This window comes from Rhipicephalus sanguineus, unplaced genomic scaffold (genome assembly GCF_013339695.2).
Source record: "Rhipicephalus sanguineus isolate Rsan-2018 unplaced genomic scaffold, BIME_Rsan_1.4 Seq669, whole genome shotgun sequence".
NCBI lineage: Eukaryota > Metazoa > Arthropoda > Arachnida > Ixodida > Ixodidae > Rhipicephalus > Rhipicephalus sanguineus.
The window spans coordinates 35,001-51,499 of NW_023615733.1; the positions used below are offsets into that span (position 1 = coordinate 35,001).

Here is a 16,499-nt window from a genome sequence, read left to right on the forward strand (position 1 = left end):
CTAGAACTGCCGCTCGCTGGCTGGCTCGCCTCGCTTCTGCTCACTCGTCGTCTGCTCCTTCTGCGGAACAGACGATAACTGCCGTCTGCTCGTTGTCGTTTCGTAGCAGACGACGCGCCCGCTCGCTCGTCTGTGCCTTCCAGGAATTGGAATCTCGTCGCTGACAGCTAGTACTGCGGTCTCTTTCTTCGAGTATTCGGTGGATTTCTTCGCTGTTCTTTGGTGTATGTGTGCTGTGAGCGCACCCATGAAGTGCGCGGACACCAAGTTGCGTGTGACCAGTGCTGACTACGGCAGGATATGCTGTTCTGGATCCGCCGCGTGCTCGCCTTCAAGGCGCGATGCGAAACGCAAGTGTGATGTCGCTTTCGCGTCGGACGCTGCGCTGATGACGACGACGACGAACGGATTGCCTGTGGTGAGTCTCAGTTTGATACGGCCAAGCCGTATATGGCTGGGAGGTGGGAAGATGCGGCGATTTGTAAGCCCGTGAGTGCGCAGAAACTGTAACGAACGAGCAATCCTAGCGTACGCAAACCTCGAATGGTCTCCGCGCTAATTTTCTCTTGAGGTTTTGTCAGCGTATGTAGCTAGGGATCTCTGCATGAACCGCTACTCGTAAAATCCTTCGTGTTCCTAATATCCTTTAAGCTTACGTCGCCAAACGCAAAGCTTGAAGCACGCATCTCTGAAATGTGGTGATGGAGAAATCAAAAGCTACAACGGAAGACACTTCGATAGATCACAGCTCGTGATAAAACACCGGGGCCGCACGTTTCAGCTGAGCTGGTCAGCCATCTGTACGGAGTGCTTGGAATCCTTGGGAGCATTTGGCACCGGGCGCGTTATGTCGTTACGGTTCGACACCGGATTTGGAACAAGTCCAGAGATGGTTTGCTTTGTTCGGACTTGTTTGGGACGATTAAATGACGTTCTTGTATTAATTTCCGCGAGGATCCAGTACAAAATGGTTGGGTTCTTGACCTGAATTTGATAACTTTTGGGTTGTTGAGGCAGGGTGGAAGGCAGGATGAAATAAGGTTAAACGCAATCTTCGAATGGTGATAACAAAATTATAGATCTCTTTTAGAAACCGATCGTGCGACAAATTTCGCGTTTCTGTAAAATAAGCTAGCGAAAAAAAGAAATGAGGGAAACGATGAAACTAGCGGATAATAGGCCCTGTATATTCACGTAAGGTGTAATTCTTCTTAAATTAAAAAAAAAATAGCAGTTACTGTACAAATACATGGAATTGGAAAAAAAATTGTATTTTATCGAGATTCCAGCAGCCTTTATTGACACGTAGTAGTATCTCAACGGGGGAATGATTTTGCATAGTGGATACGGTGCATGGCTGTTGACCCTAAGGTCGCGGGTTCGATCCCGGACGTGGCGGTCGCATTTCGATGGAGGCGAAATGGTAGAGGCCCCATGTTACTACGCGATGTCAGTGCCCGTTAAATAACACCAGATGGTCGAAATTTGCGGAGCCCTCCAGGCGTACGTCACAGTCATATCGTGGTGTTGGGACGTGAAAGCCCGATATTATTATTATAATACTTTTGAATTATTTCACAAGTCGCTCTGTCGACTACGTTACTTCACTCTCGCTTGAAAAAAAGGAAAATAAGAGCAAACTTTAACAAACGGGTACACGTACATTGAGTGCGAAGAATGTTTACATTTCGCTCTCCGCTAGTTTTGTAAAAACCGAACTATAAATAATTACTTCAATGAATCTCCTTGACAACATTTGGAGTATTTTCTAGCTTTTCTTTTTTTTTAACCCCGCCCAGATTCTGCGCAGAATATCTTGATCTATACCGCAGTTCTGTACTGGTGTGCGTTGAACTCGAAGCGCGAATGAAATTTTCGTTTGAATTGTCATATTTTTTTCCTTTTCTTCTTGACGCCTGACTTATTGCTTAAACCTGAATAATTTCACAATGAGGGAGTATGAAGTGACTTAAAGTTGAACAGCTTTGAGATGTCAAAATGATAAACCGCCTATTTTCTCGGCATTTCTGCACTCTTTTTGTGATAAGGACCCAAGAAGTACTCAACACATATGCATACACAAACTGTCTATTTTCTCGGCATTTTCTGTCGTCTTTTTATTGTAAGTTCTCAAGAAGTACTCAACACATATGCATAGATCACGCCTGGACACCTTAACAATATACTAAAATGGAAGAAAGGTTAATAATTTGAAGTGTGTTTAACAAATTGACCTAGCTACTTACAATAATAACACAACCACTCCTAGAATACTATCTATTAATCTATCTGGCTCTACCTATCTATGCTTATCTATCCATCTGTCTGTCTCTAGCTATCTATGCATATCTATCTATATATATATATATATATATATATATCTTTTCTATTCCTTTCTATGCGTACTGTGAATCCTTCTTTGAGTCTTAAGAGAAACACCAAGAACAACTGTACGAGTTGCCGACTACAGAGCGAACAATTATGTGCACTTAATTACAATATTGCTAACAAAGACATTGTTAACATAGGCACTCCTGGAATAATATCTATGTATCCTATTGTATTCCACGCGTACTGTGAATCCCTCTTTGAGTCTTAACAAAAAACACCAAGAAGAACTGTATGAGTTGCTGACTACAGAGCAAACAATTATATGAACCTAATTACAATATTGCTAACAAAGATATTGTTAACATAAGCACTCCTGGAATAATATCTATTCTATTTCATGCGTACTGTGAGTCCTTCTTTGAGTCTTCACAGAAATACCAAGAACAACTGTAGGAATTGCCGGCAACAGAGCGAACAATTATGCGCACTTAATTACAATACTGCATATGCAAATGTTCCGTTATTCTAGGAAAGACAGCACTTAAAACGCATCACCACAGATTCAATACACGGCTGTACAAGATACGGCTCATTTGGTACAGCTCAAATGGTATGGAGCACCGGACGCCTTATCCGAAGGTTGTAGGTTCGGTCCCTACCGGGCGGCAAGTCGTCTTTTCGTCCACTTCGATTTCGACACATTTATACCATAATTACTTCACTACGGTTAAATGACTACAAATAACCTTCCCGTACCGTCCCCGGCTTCACTGTCTGTTGGTTTTCATTAGATTTTGTCTATCAAAGAAAAAACGAACTCTTGATCTATTGTCCTTGTTTCTTTTATGCGGCTAACAAGTTAGAAAGCGATGCTAGAAAGAAAACAGAACAAGTAAACCAATACTAGATAAAGAGTAACACGGCGTTTGTAGTATAAAAATAGCCTGACCTAGCAAGTACAGTGTCAGTGCACGTTGGGTCCGGTGCCGCTTTAAGATCAACGTTGGCATAAACTTAAGATATCTCAAATTCTGTTTCTTTTTTTAATATTTAAAGGGACACTAAAGAGCAAAACGATTTTTCTCGCATTAGTAAAGTAGTCTTCCACGATACCAAAAACACCACGCTTTCTGCGCGAAGACGCTTTATAAGCGAGAAAACGCGCAAAAAGAAAATACAGGTGGCGACGCCACCTTGGAATTCCCGCACCATTTGCCGTGACGTCACATATTTTCGACGGTGCCTGTTCGGCCCAAGTAGTTCCTAATAGGTTAAATCGAAGTACATTGTCCTCTGAGGGGGCCAGAGACTTGACATAACGAGTTTGTGAAAATTTCGTCGAGCCAGTGGCGCCAAAATACGTTAAATGCTCTTTGAAGTCTTTTACGTCACGAATTACAAAGTTCGGCGCGAAATTTAAAAATGAAACTTTGAACTTGGTTTTCTCCTCTAATAATAAAGCTATGGTGGTGAAATAAACTACACAAGAGTTCTCCGAGCACACTTTATCAATCTAAACCAATTCATTGTTTCTCTTTAGTGTCCCTTTAAGAAGTACGTGGGGTGTAGAGGTTGTTGAACTTCGAAAGCATGCGCTGCTAAAAATTTTGTCTATTTTCATTTTTTTCTGCTGATTCACTGGCATCTTCTAGCGGTCACCGCACAGAAGTCGCATGTCAGGCAACGCGCTGGGGCGCCGTGAAGACGCGCCATATGCGCCTGTAAAAAAGAGACGTCCATGTGGTTCCATGTGGTTCGCACATTTCGTGGACTCAGAAAAAAAAAAAAGAAAAGATTGGGCCGTCCGTACATCCCTAAGGGCACATAAAAGTGTTGCTCCAAACATGGAGTTCATGACGTACATACGTGTTCGTTTTTTTTTGTTTTCGTATGGCCTCTGAGACTTGATTCTCGTTATTGTGCGAGGGTGAGTCGAATAAAAAGCGTGGCCTTCGAGATTCGTGGTTTGCGCTTATTCACCGATTCGATGGATTACGGGTGCAAGGGGGAATGGGGTGTGGACCATCTGAACATTTATTCCCGAGAAAACGCAGCGGTTACAATTCGTCGCTTATAGTGCGCATCGCGAAGTAATTAAATGTTAATTAGCGGATTTCATATAATCATCATCGTTATCCTTTATTTCAAGTTCTGTTAATACATCAAAATACTCAACGCTGGTTTTAATAAATCCACAGCCATCGGCTAGTAGGGGGTCTAAATAAATATTCAATTACATGAACAGATTGTGCTAGCATAGCAGATATTGTGTAAGTACGCTTCAATGAATCATAATCGGTAGATTATGATTCAGTAGACATACATTATCGCACCAGTAGATGATGTATGCCAATTTTTTTTTCCCTGCACTTAATGGCGGCCGCGGGAAACGATCCATCTCAGTAGAATGCGCTACGAGTCGAGGACGATTTAAAAAAAAAATTCGCGTTTTCTAAAAGAGGAAATATAATAACGGTATGCACATCTATCACATTGCGTGTGGATATGCGCGCAGGCTTTCTACAAATCGCGCCTGTCTCGACTCGACTTGGATAATCGAAGAAATAAAAGATAATAAAGAAAGTGCGATTGCGACGAGAGATTCCGGTTCTGCGAAACTTCTCGTTCGGAGAAGAACTTTTCGCTCCGACGCGGATAAAAATGCGGCGTTGTCGTTGCTACGCGAGCCGCTTAGCCTTTTCTCGGAACAAAGCGAAATATTTCGGTGAAACTTGCGCGCTGCTCGGAACACGATGAAAAACTGCGTTGAAATCGAAAAAAGAGACAAAGAAAGCGAGCTCGTCTGACGTGGTTGTTTTAATTTACAATTCGCAGATTTCGGTGGTGAATTTCGCCATCATAGGTTTATTAATAGAGGAAAAGATCAAGTTCAAGTTTCATTTTTAAATTTCGCGCCGAAATCTCCCCGCGTGACGTCACGGATTTCAAAGTGTATGTATCGTATTTCGGCGCCACTGGTTCAACAAAATTGCCCCAAACTTGGTATGTTAAGTCTATGGTCCTCCTCAGAGGACAATGTACTTCATTTTTACCGATTATGAACTACGTACATGTGACATCACGGCAAATGGTTCGGAAACTTCAAGATGGCGTCGCCACCCACATTTTGTTTTTGAGCGTTTTCTCGCTTACTAAGCGTCTTCTCGCAGCAAGCGTGGTGTTTTTGGGATTGTGAAAGAGTATACTTTACTAATATGAGAACAATCGTTTTGCTCTTTAGTGTCCCTTGAATTCTTTTGTAGTTATAGATATGCTGTAGCGTGACCTTAGAATCGATACACCTAAGCCTTATTCAGCGAGCGGTGTGTGTGTTAGCGCAGTTCTGCTCCTTGCGGCGTTGAACGTAAACACAGCCACATGCGCGGGTTGTGGTCAATAGACCTCGTTAGCTCTCCTGCGAGAGGCGCCGCCGCCGCCGCTTCGTATTATCGCGCGGCGTCACGTGACCTCATGTCCTCGTTATATTAAGCCTTGTAGGGTGTTTTGTCAGTTCCGAACACATACAGGACGTCCATCTCTAGAGCCGCACAGCGATCAATGAATGTATATATTCGTGAGTGCTCGCGCAAATTTGGCGCTTGTTTAGCTACGTGTGGTTGGATCAGCTGGCGAAGCAGACTTCTTTTTTTTTATTTCGTTGTTCACGCTTGGGTGGTAGAGATTCTGGTGCACATTAATTTTGCTCAGGTGGCCGAAATCAGTCAATCAATCAATCAGTCAGGCTGTGTTCGCAGATGTTCCTGCAGCTCAGGCCCAACGCTGCTGTGTCAAAGTTGTTGGGTTTTCACCGATAACGTCCAATATTCGGCGATATTCTGAAAGCAGACGGCTGCCAGAATATCGCTGTCTTCTGTGTACACTTCTGCTAAATGTGCAGCGCTGCAGGTGCTTTCCAGAACATCGTCGTCTTCTAACGTATTGCACGACTTTAACAGCCAACAGGTGGCGTTGTTCCGCAAATCGTCTTCTTTGTTATAATAGCACAGTTTCGGCGTTAAACGGCCGACATTATGAAAAATCGTCTGCTATTTTTTTTTCTAGTCATCGCCGTCTGCTACACGTGTACTTCTGCTCTACGTGTGGCGCTGCAGACGTTTTCCAGAACAGCGTTGTCTGTGACATACATAAAGCGTTAGATTTAGCGCTAACGGCCAACAGACTGCAATATTCTGGAAAGTGCGCATGCCAGCTTGATTTTGGGAAACCCGGCTGTGTTATAGGACTTCCTGGTATAAGCGCGCGGAAAGAAAAAAAGAAAGAAACAGAACCGGGTTCTAAAAATTACGAACCAGCTGCGGGGTGTTATGCTCGCTTTTAGCACGTCGTCTGCTAGCCGCGCTGGCTGGCAGACGTGTTCTTTATTGCCTGGTGAGATACGCTGTGGCGGTTCGTTGGCTTTGCGAAGCCTTTCGTGCCACGGTGCGTCATTTTGTCATTTATTACTTTTTTTCCAGAGTTGTCTGATTCGTTCGCGAGTTGGCGGCTGTATTTATACGTTAGTCGAGATCACGGAAACTCCTTTTATCGCGCGGAGCGTTCGGAACGCTAGGGCACAAACACAAATCGCTTACGAAACTGAATTTACGGTGTGACGTTTTTTTTTTGTTCTGGTTTATTGCGTAGTCTTATGCTTCGCTTTTGATAACTGGCGACGCTCTTGTGTGGACACATCAGCGGGAAGCCCTCTCATCACGTGATCTGTTTGAAACGCCATAGAATAAACACAGTTTGCTTATAAAGCTGAACGGATCCTTTCTGAACGTCCCGAAGAACAGATTCTGTACTGTCCGTGCCTTCTGCATTTGGACCTATTGGCTGTCGGCAGTGTCTGTAATGCAAATTGTCTGTTCAAGGATCGTTAGACTATTTCCTGTAGCATAGTCATTCGAACGAGTTGTTTAGAGAAGTGCAATTAACAGTAGTCGATAAATGAGTCATAATGCTGTCGATAGCCATTCTGTAGACTTTTCGATTTGTGTTGAATCCTTAAAACATGGCACGAAGAATAAACGATGTTTTGAGATGTTTTCTTTCCTGTAATTTGCGACGATAAATTTCGAGGTCGTGGAATTTGGCCGAGAATATAAGTAGCCTGTACAACTTCCAACTACTAACCTTCCGACACCAACCTTCAAGACTTATATACCTAACCTAACCATCCGTGTGTTTGCAGACTGTACCTGTACCAAAGTAACGCGTTTAGGTCTTCAGGGTGATGGTAGTGTGTGAAATATTCACGTTTTCGTGACCATTATAGCGGTTAGGTTTGAGTCGGTTTGCTGGATTCCCTCACGACATTCCGTGACGCAATGCGCTAGGTCCCTTGTGTCACGACAGCTGTTTCTTTTTTCCACACGGATGCCTCATGTCCAAAGCTCACGATTCACTGGCTCGCTCGCCCCCTCGCGGCTTCTCGAGGAACTACGGAAACGAGACCATGGCCTCCGAGATAACGGGCGCGCGGCGGGTGCGCGCGTCCACCATCTCGGAGGCCATGACGAGACCATCGTGAGAACTCGTGCATGTTCTGACGTATTTCTTGCAGATAGCGTGACGCCTCCTGCTACACACGATCGCTCGGGTGAAGACAGTATCGTGTCTAACGATCCCTTGTACGTGGGGTGTTTCGGCAAGAATTTCAAAAGTGTTTGTTGCCTTTTTGGGAAAGCTCGTTGTCAGCAGATAACTGTCGCATGCAATTGGAATGGTAGAGATCGAGATAAAAACTTTTGATGATATTCCCGGAAATGTTAGCCTGGTTTATCGCCTGGCTTGGTACTTCAGGTGTCGGGTGATGGCTGTGATTAGCGAGTTTTAGTATAGCGGATAACAGCAAACGCAAGGATTTAGCGTTAGCGTTGCGTGCTCCTAACTGCGCATGAGCAGAACGTAAACGTAGCCCGAGCTCTTACGTACGAACGCTATTTATGGAGTATAGCGTTCAACGCTAACGCACGCAAGAGATCCCGTACGTGGGGCAAGATGGCGGTGCCTCTTGAAACGAGAGCCGTCCACTTCGAATCTTTGTAGCCGTCGCCCTGCATTATTAAACTTATTCATTCCCTAATAAAGTTCGTATTTGATTTATATTTGAGTAATGAGGCTTCGCCAACCGTGTACCGCCGATAAAATAGTTCCGTTTTTGAGATACAAAGTGGATTTGCGCTGCAGAAGGCTTAGCAAGATTTGTTGGCAAGGTTCGCTCATGTTTTCTGTAGCAGAGCGGAGATGGCGACGCTGTCTTTAGTCGCCTCTTTCCAAGATACGGCCACAAGACAAGCAGATACATGTCAGGCTTCGTTTCCCTTCATGCCTTTTGCGGCAGTGCATGAATGTGCCGCGTGATGCGTCCCAGCTTAAAAAGGCCAGGTACAAGGGGTCTTGAAGAATTCTCGAACGCGGCATGTCGACAGAAACCAATGTGTCAGAACTCAACACTTCTGCAAACGCGACATGGAGACGCAACAGTGGTGACTTTGGATCAGCTCGATTTGGTGGCGCTTTTGTGGATTCTACAGTGCATTTAGTCTTTTTATGTCTAGATGCCGCCGTATGTGCTTGCGTTAGCATTAGCGGGAATGCCTTCTGCTGTACTAAAAGACCACCAGTTGACACGCAGCGCGTTCCGTTTTAGCGTTAGCGTTGAGACGCACGCTAGCGCTAACGTAAGCGTTTCCCGCTATACTAAAACTCGCTTACAATGACCACATATACACACAAATAATGCGTACTGTCACACACACATATACACACAAGGGACATTCATAAAGTTTCGTTATGGCGAGTAGTCCTCGGAAACACCAACAGCGCTTTTGTGTTGCGCGTCGCACAACCACCGCTCTGCCACGGGGTCGTCGAATTCAGATTATGGATAAATACAGTACGACTGACTGTACAAATAATTAGGTAGTTTAGTGGTACTTGCAATCCACTGCTGTAAAATACACCATAATTTATCCTAACTCTTCCACTTTCCTTAAATATGGTCTCCAAAACCTCGGCATCAAATTTTCTAAATTTCACCCATCTATAGACAGTCTATGATCACAATACATACCGCATAGGGATACAGTTCGCAGAACGCTCCCCTTGGGTCACGTCTGCGTCACCGCATTTTCTAGAAAGAAGGCCTTCAAGTTGTCGCGTGTCTCTTTCTGAGACGCCGCGCGGACGTCATCTCTCTCTCTCTCTCTCGTAGCGACGCACTGTCCTCAAGCGTTGGGCTATTTTTGCGCCCTTGAGTTATCGCGCGCTTTTCTAAGCAAGCACGCACCTGCTATTCCTGTCGTACGTGTATGCTCGTTTCTTTTTTGTTTTTTTTTCCAGCACGCCATACACTTATGGCGCAATGTTGACCGCTCGCCTGCACCGGTGTTGCCTGCGTTTCGCACGCAGAAGGTCCTTCTGCTAGAAGCAGTCGTCTGCTAGCTATAGGCCTGGCGCGTTCCTTCTGTTCTGCTTGCACACCAATGACAAGCCTATGCCGCTCCTTCAGCCGTCTGCCTGTGACGATCACCGTTCGTCTGCTTGAAATCCGCAGACTCGACAGCCTTACCCGTCTGCTATTCTTGACCAAGGGTCCACGTCTGTCACCTATGATACACTTCCGCAACATATCTGTCGTCTGCTGTTTCTATTTCGGATCGTCTGTCGGTGACTCGCATAACATTGTTGCCGTCTGCTGCCGCCATTCCGGACATCGTCTAATGCCACCAAATGCTCTGGTGAGGCGTATTTTTAATACGATCAGATAGGTTGTAGCAGCCTGCTTGGCCCATAAGAGCTGACATGACTGTGCATTCGACAAGATGGCGGAATTAATGACAGTACCCTGAATTCTACCATACGACTTTGACGTCTGCCATTCCTGGTCAGTTGCCCCCGTCTAGTGTGGCTGCAGCCGTCTTCTGTTTTTGACCTAACCGTCTGCTATATTGCTAGTCCGATCGTTCAGTGACGTAAAATTGTTGATGTCTGTTGTTTCTGACCCATAGACGACTGCTTTATACCGAGAATGCCTGTCGCGTGCCCCGTACTAACCCTAACTCTTCTTTATCTTCGCAGATGGTTGTCGGTGGCCCGACGGCGATCTCCGCCGCGCCCCTGGTGTCGTCCCGCGCCGCGAGCTGCGCCTCCCCTTGCTGCTGCTGTTGCTGCTGCTGCTGCCCTGACCTGCAGGTGTGGTCGCCGGCTACGACGACACCGCTGTCCGGCGGCGGCATGTGGTCGGCTCAACTGCGGTCGTCGCCGCCGCCGCACGCCGCCGCGTCTCAGACGGGCACCGCGCACGGCTGCGCGGCGCTGGCCGACAAGCAGGCGCTCTTCCTGGTCGCCTTCCCAATCTGTGCCTCTTCCGCCAACTCCCAAGCGTCCAACCACCTACACCCAGCGTCGACGACGCCGACGTCAACAGCGTCCTGTCGGTGCTGCTGCAAGTGCAGCTGGAGCGTCAAGTCGGCGCCCTGTTGGAACTCGCCGCAGGACTCCGAGAAGACCAGCTTCCTGCTAAACGAGGAAGAAAGCAAGCCTGCTTCCGGTCCCCTGGAAGAACGCCTCATGGAAGCCCCGCCTCCGTCCCCTCCTACGTCACAGCATCGCCATGGCAACCAGCTCCCTCCCCACCTATCCCCATCTCCTGGCGCGCCAGTAGGGGCGGGGCCCCCATCCGACGTGGACACAGACCTGAGCCGCGTTCGGGACGCCCTGAGGACGCTTGCCACGAGCGGCTACTACTACGAGGGACTGTCCTGGGAGGAGGCGGGTCGGCTACTCCGGGGTCAACCCGTGGGCACGTTCCTAGTGCGAGACAGTTCGGACAATCGGTTCCTGTTCGCCCTGAGCGTTCAGACCGAACGCGGTCCCACCAGCGTCCGCATCCACTACTGGCGCGGCCAGTTCCGGCTGGACTGCGAGGACGCACTAGCGGGCAGCATGCCGTGGTTCTCGTGCGTCGTGTCGCTCGTCGAGCACTACGTGCGACTCAGTCGGTCTGCCAAGGGACAGATGTGTGTGTGGCTGGACGGTCATGGTCGCCGGGACTTGCCCATCGTGCTGACCAGGCCGCTGTACCGGGAGCCGGCGTCGCTGCAGCACCTGTGTCGCATAGCGCTCAACAGGAGCGCTGCAACGGTCGCCGCAGCGACGTCGACGTCGTCTTCGATGTGCAGGACTGTAGAGCCGCTACCGGCGGCTCTGAAGGACTACCTCAGGGACTACCCGCACCTACACTGACCAAAGCGTTATCACACTTCCCTGCTCCAACTTTATCCGTTGCCCTTTTTTGCGGTGTTTCGTTTATGTGGCCCTAGGGCGCCTCGATGCCAGAGTTCCTTCGCACAGGGTGGTCACACCCATTGATCGCGCCGCCGCCATATTGGGTCAAACAGTGCAGCTATCGCGTTGTGTGATGCCATAATTGAGTAAAATAGTGTATGCTGTCACGACCCTGTACGAAGGAACGCTGTCATCGAGGTGCCCTATGTGGCCCCGTCCGGCTACGCCATCTGGTGAGGGTTTTGTGGGTTTTGATTAGAAAACGACTGCACTAATGTTACCGGCCGGTGCTGATGGGCCTCCTAGCTCCTTAAATCATGACTCGTACTTCCTAAACGTGTCGTGAAGAAATTTATTGGACAGCTTGTGGAGTCACTGGATGTTTGCAATATGTTGTTTTGATTGCGTGCGTTTCACTATGCCACAGTAAGAAGTGTACGCAACTGTCTTTGTAATATATGCAGTTTGAATCGATGAGAATGTGATGGCTTTGTTCATTCCTTGCATTCAGAAGCTACAGAGCTCACGTGTCCTAGGTGCAAGTCAGGCTGGTTTTTTTTTATTCAACAGATTGGCTTGCAAATCTTTTCCCCGTTCTGGTCCTCCAACATGGCGGATATTGTGACGTCATTGCAGGACATCTATAGCCACTGCTATTCGGAATAGGCGACTTGGTACATCGCAGCTGAGGCCACGAAATGAAAATAAATAAATAAAAACCAAGTGTAACCAGACTTGTCAAAGCACTGAATAACCTCCAGTTGGAAGGTCTGTCCTGCGCAATGTACTATTCGGCTGATCACGTGGTCTCATTTGAAATATTTAGTTAAAGTCTTCCAGGATATGCAGCACGTGCTTTTTCAGACTTACTCTGAAAGGAACGGTCCCGACTGGCCCACGGTTGTCAAAACTTGACCGACTGTGATCAAAAACTTACGCAAGGTCTATAACTTGTCTTGGGCGAGCCTTAAAAGCGTCACTTCTAGAGTTGCGTCAGACAGTATAATCTTGAAGATCGTCATTTGCGTTTGAAGTACAGCCGTCCTGTTATGTGCATTATCCTTCCAAGGAGGAAGGATGTGCTTGTGTATCTGCTCAGGGAATTGAATACAAGGATGCACGTATCACAGAAAGAAAAAAAAAAAGAATTCGCGCGTCTGCGAACTTTTTACGTCTTGAGAGAGACCAATGTAAGCGTAAGACGTTCACAAGACGTCTTCTTTAGGATCTGACGTGGCGTTTTCACGGTTTTCTAAAAGGGCCGAAGTTCTCGTTTTAGAGAGCGAAACGAGATTGTTTTCTACGTTAGTGATAAAACTGTTTCACACAAATCAACCGAAATGTAGCCTCGAAAGAATCAAACCTAACATGTAGTATCGCCTTCTCTAAGGGCTTTCGCAAAATATTTCAGTCACGTGACCCGCAGTCACTTTTTGTAGTCATTTAAGCGGCAACTGTTCACAAGGCTCCCACTAGCTTCTTAAGAACTACGTCTACTAGCTCAAGTCGGTGCTCTTTCGATAACGAACCCGGTCATTTTGGTGCTAAGACACATTAGGCCCGGCTATTCTACACGATCTTACAAGATGTGCTCTATACCATGTCGACGTATTGCCAAGAAATGCTTCACTTAATTCAGGCTGTCTTTTTAACTGCGGTCTCTTGGATGCTTGTGCCTTCGAGGAAGCTTCAGTTTTGAAAGCTTGTGGTGCTTCGAGAGCTTGCTCTGCTTGTGATTTGTCATGCTAGCTGCAGCAAAAAACCATAGTATTTTGCTTGCCAGAGTCCGGTTCCAACCATTAGTCAACGGTTTATTATCTGTTGCCTGATTACGCTATGAAGTGTGTTTTCAAGCTGTCGTATGTTTTACTGCATATTTCCTGGTCCCGAATGTTTGCCGAGTGCTAGCTCACTCGATATTATTGCACTTTGCCTCAGCGACGTGAAAAGTGCTTGCCTGCTTACAAAGTTCTGATTACGTCCGTAGAAAGGTGCTCCGTCTTGTCGGAAAACCTATTTTAGTGGCTTGCCTTTTGCGGCTTGAAAAGTTGTGTTTCTTTTTATGTAACTTGTCTCGGGCAGCTGTCTTTTGTATATTTACGGATATCAGGAGGAAAATAGCGCGCGAGCTCGAAGTGTATTCCGTTAAGAGGTAGCCGCAAAATCGTCTGCTTTGAATCGGATGCCGCTAGAGGGCTCGCACGTTCACCGGTGCCGAATGAAATCCGAAATTTAAAACGGGTACTTGATTTATGTGGAGCTTGCGTTAGGTGTTCGTTCTAGCCTTATATTCAGTATCATTTTTAAGGTGTGTAAACTAAGACTGCATGTGCTGCAATATGCACACACGATGACACCATTCGAGCGTTCATCTTCAAGCGTTCGTTGAAGCGTTCATCTGCTTCGAGTAGCAGACGATTTTTTTTCGAGTGCTCATCGAGTAGCAGACAATCTTGCGGCACTCCGAATAGCAGACGACAGTCTGGCATTCCGAGTTGCACACGATTTTGCGAAGACGCTCAGAGAGCGATTTTATGGTAGTCCATGTTGCAGACGTTCTAGCGCATCTAGAAGAAGCGGACGAATTTTTGGGGTACTTGATCTCCAAAGTGCTTTGCTGCTCATGTAAACCGTAGCTCATTAGCCGCACCAATTGCAAAAAAGTTCATATCTTAAAGTCGCCTGCACACAAATTAGGCTTAAGTACTTTATTATTCATCTCGCCTTCCGCCAAGAGGGCAGACATATTAGAAATTTTATTCTGCTAGGTTTAGTACATGTCGATTTTTCGCAACTGGCGCGGTTAAGAAGCTGCTTTTCATTCGTGTCAGTCTAAGAGAGAAAAAGTGTGTGCGTTACACGTGACCGATCACGTGATTGCCATGTTTCAGCTTTGCAATTCTGAAGAGCGCGGCTGCTTAGTATTGTTTTTAAGTCCAGTGACTCCACGAGCCAATACAAGGAAACTAAAATAGAAAAACAAAGCGCGTTTTACTGTACTGTTCAGGTGCCTTCCGGGACCAAGATGGCGGCTATGTTTGTGTCTGTATATGTCGTGTCTGGTGTAACGCGCGCTACCGCCATCTGTCGGGTAAAAAGAAAACCAGCACACGTGTATGTGTCTCTGATAACCGACGTCCCAAGTGTTCACAAGAAGTGGGAAGTAGAAAAAAACGAAAAAAAGATATTTCGGCGGTTTCCACAATTGTGCAGCGCTGTTGTTGTGAAGCTTTTCCCGATTTTTTTTCCTACTCCCCTTTGAAGATGCGCGGCTGTACACTATTCGCGACAGCCATGCGGTATTTTTGTACAAGCGGCCCGTATCTTCTTTTGAGAAGTCGTAAATTTTGCGCGGGCCATGAAGCTTTGTGAGTGACGTGCAAAAAAGAAGAGCAACGTTTGTGGCATGCATGTCGTTTTGGGCGGGAAGCATCCATGATTCATCGCGAGGATAGTCATATTTTACACGCACTTCTTTTGAGAAGGTCGCGTCCGTCTTTTAATATCTGGTGGCCTTATTCGAGTTAACCGACACGTGTGCCCCTTATGAGCACTGTCCAGTGACGTATCTTCAAATAGCTCGCCAACCCAGAGCCAAGACGTAGCTTCCTCAAGATATGAAGCAGTAGAAAAAATTAGCAATAACAAAAAATTCATGACGCCAGCCGATTTGTCTAACTTGATGCTAAGGTACACAGTCAGTTGCAGACGACACATCTAGCGTCACTCATAGCAGACGATACATCTTGTTTCGAGTCCTAACAGACGACGCGCGTCGAACTTACAAGTGAATACATCATCTAGCGGCATATATCGTCTCTTGGCCTTTTTTCCCTATTCCATCTTGTTGCTTGCGACATACGGAACACTTTTCAGATCCAGCCACGAAACTGCTTCCTGCCTAAATATTCTCGCAATTTCTTTTCTGTTCGGGAATTCGGCCTATCGCTAACCCTAACGACAATGCGAAAGCTACAAATCGCTTTGAAAAGTAAATGTATGTCCAGTGTTTTAGGAATGTCAATTCGGCATACCGTACACCTTTTGAGGTCGTCCGGCATCTTCTAGCAACACACGCACCGTAGTTTCGATTTATTATTATTAGTAGTAATATACTTTTATTCAGCCAAGTTCGAGGGCTAGATTTATTAAAAACAAACAAACTTCCGCACCACACAACGGCATGCCACGACTTTGCCAGTGAAGGAAAAGCCTGTTTCTACCTTAAAACAAACCACCTGATGTGTGAATATCATGCAAGGCCCCCGCAACTATTGTGTGTGTGTGTGAGTGTGCATGCGTCGTAATGTGTGACAGTACCGCGTAGTGTTGTGTGCTTGCGCGTGAGTATGGCATCTGAATGTTGTAATACGTTGTGTCACTGTATAATAGGATATGTTTAATAATCTCGCGAGAAAAAAAAAATGGTGCAGCTGTTCATTTGTACATAGTGTAACATAGCCATCGTAATATATGAAAGAAAAAAATGAAAAGAACGCAGAATATGACGAAGACAAGGAAACAATAAATTTTTTGTCTGGTATTTCCTACAAAAACCTGTGTCGACTTCACTTCTTCATGCTTTCGCCGAGGAGTCAGCGCACCGTAGTCCCAAAGACCGGTTTCGCCGAGTAGTCGGCCTGTGGTAGTAACAAAGAAAGACCGGCTCGCCGAGTAGTCGGCCTGTGGTAGGAACAAAGACCAGCTCGCCGAGTAGTCGGCCTGTGGTAGCAACAAAGACCAGCTCGCCGAGTAGTCGGCCTGTGGTAGCAACAAAGACCAGCTCGCCGAGTAGTCGGCCTGTGGTAGTAACAAAGAAAGACCGGCTCGCCGAGTAGTCGGCCTGTGGTAGCAACAAAGACCAGCTCGCCGAG

The 16,499-nt window shown here is 46.5% G+C and overlaps 1 protein-coding gene across 1 annotated transcript; it reads left to right on the plus strand.

The window, feature by feature from the left end:
- Positions 1 to 35: 35 nt before the first annotated feature.
- Positions 36 to 16,181, plus strand: LOC119378065 (uncharacterized). The gene is made up of 2 exons (XM_037647310.2): positions 36 to 418; positions 10,417 to 16,181. Exons 1-2 carry the CDS (start codon positions 227 to 229, stop codon positions 11,581 to 11,583), a joined length of 1,359 nt encoding a protein of 452 aa, XP_037503238.1. The 5' UTR covers positions 36 to 226; the 3' UTR covers positions 11,584 to 16,181.
- Positions 16,182 to 16,499: the final 318 nt, after the last annotated feature.

What these genes read in the sequence shown, in the direction of transcription:
- LOC119378065 (XM_037647310.2), top strand. Translation starts at nt 227, where the DNA reads ATGTGTGCTGTGAGCGCACCCATGAAGTGCGCGGACACCAAGTTGCGT. An exon ending in CGACGAACGGATTGCCTGTG is followed by an intron (nt 419 to 10,416) that starts GTGAGTCTCAGT and finishes TTATCTTCGCAG; the next exon opens with ATGGTTGTCGGTGGCCCGAC.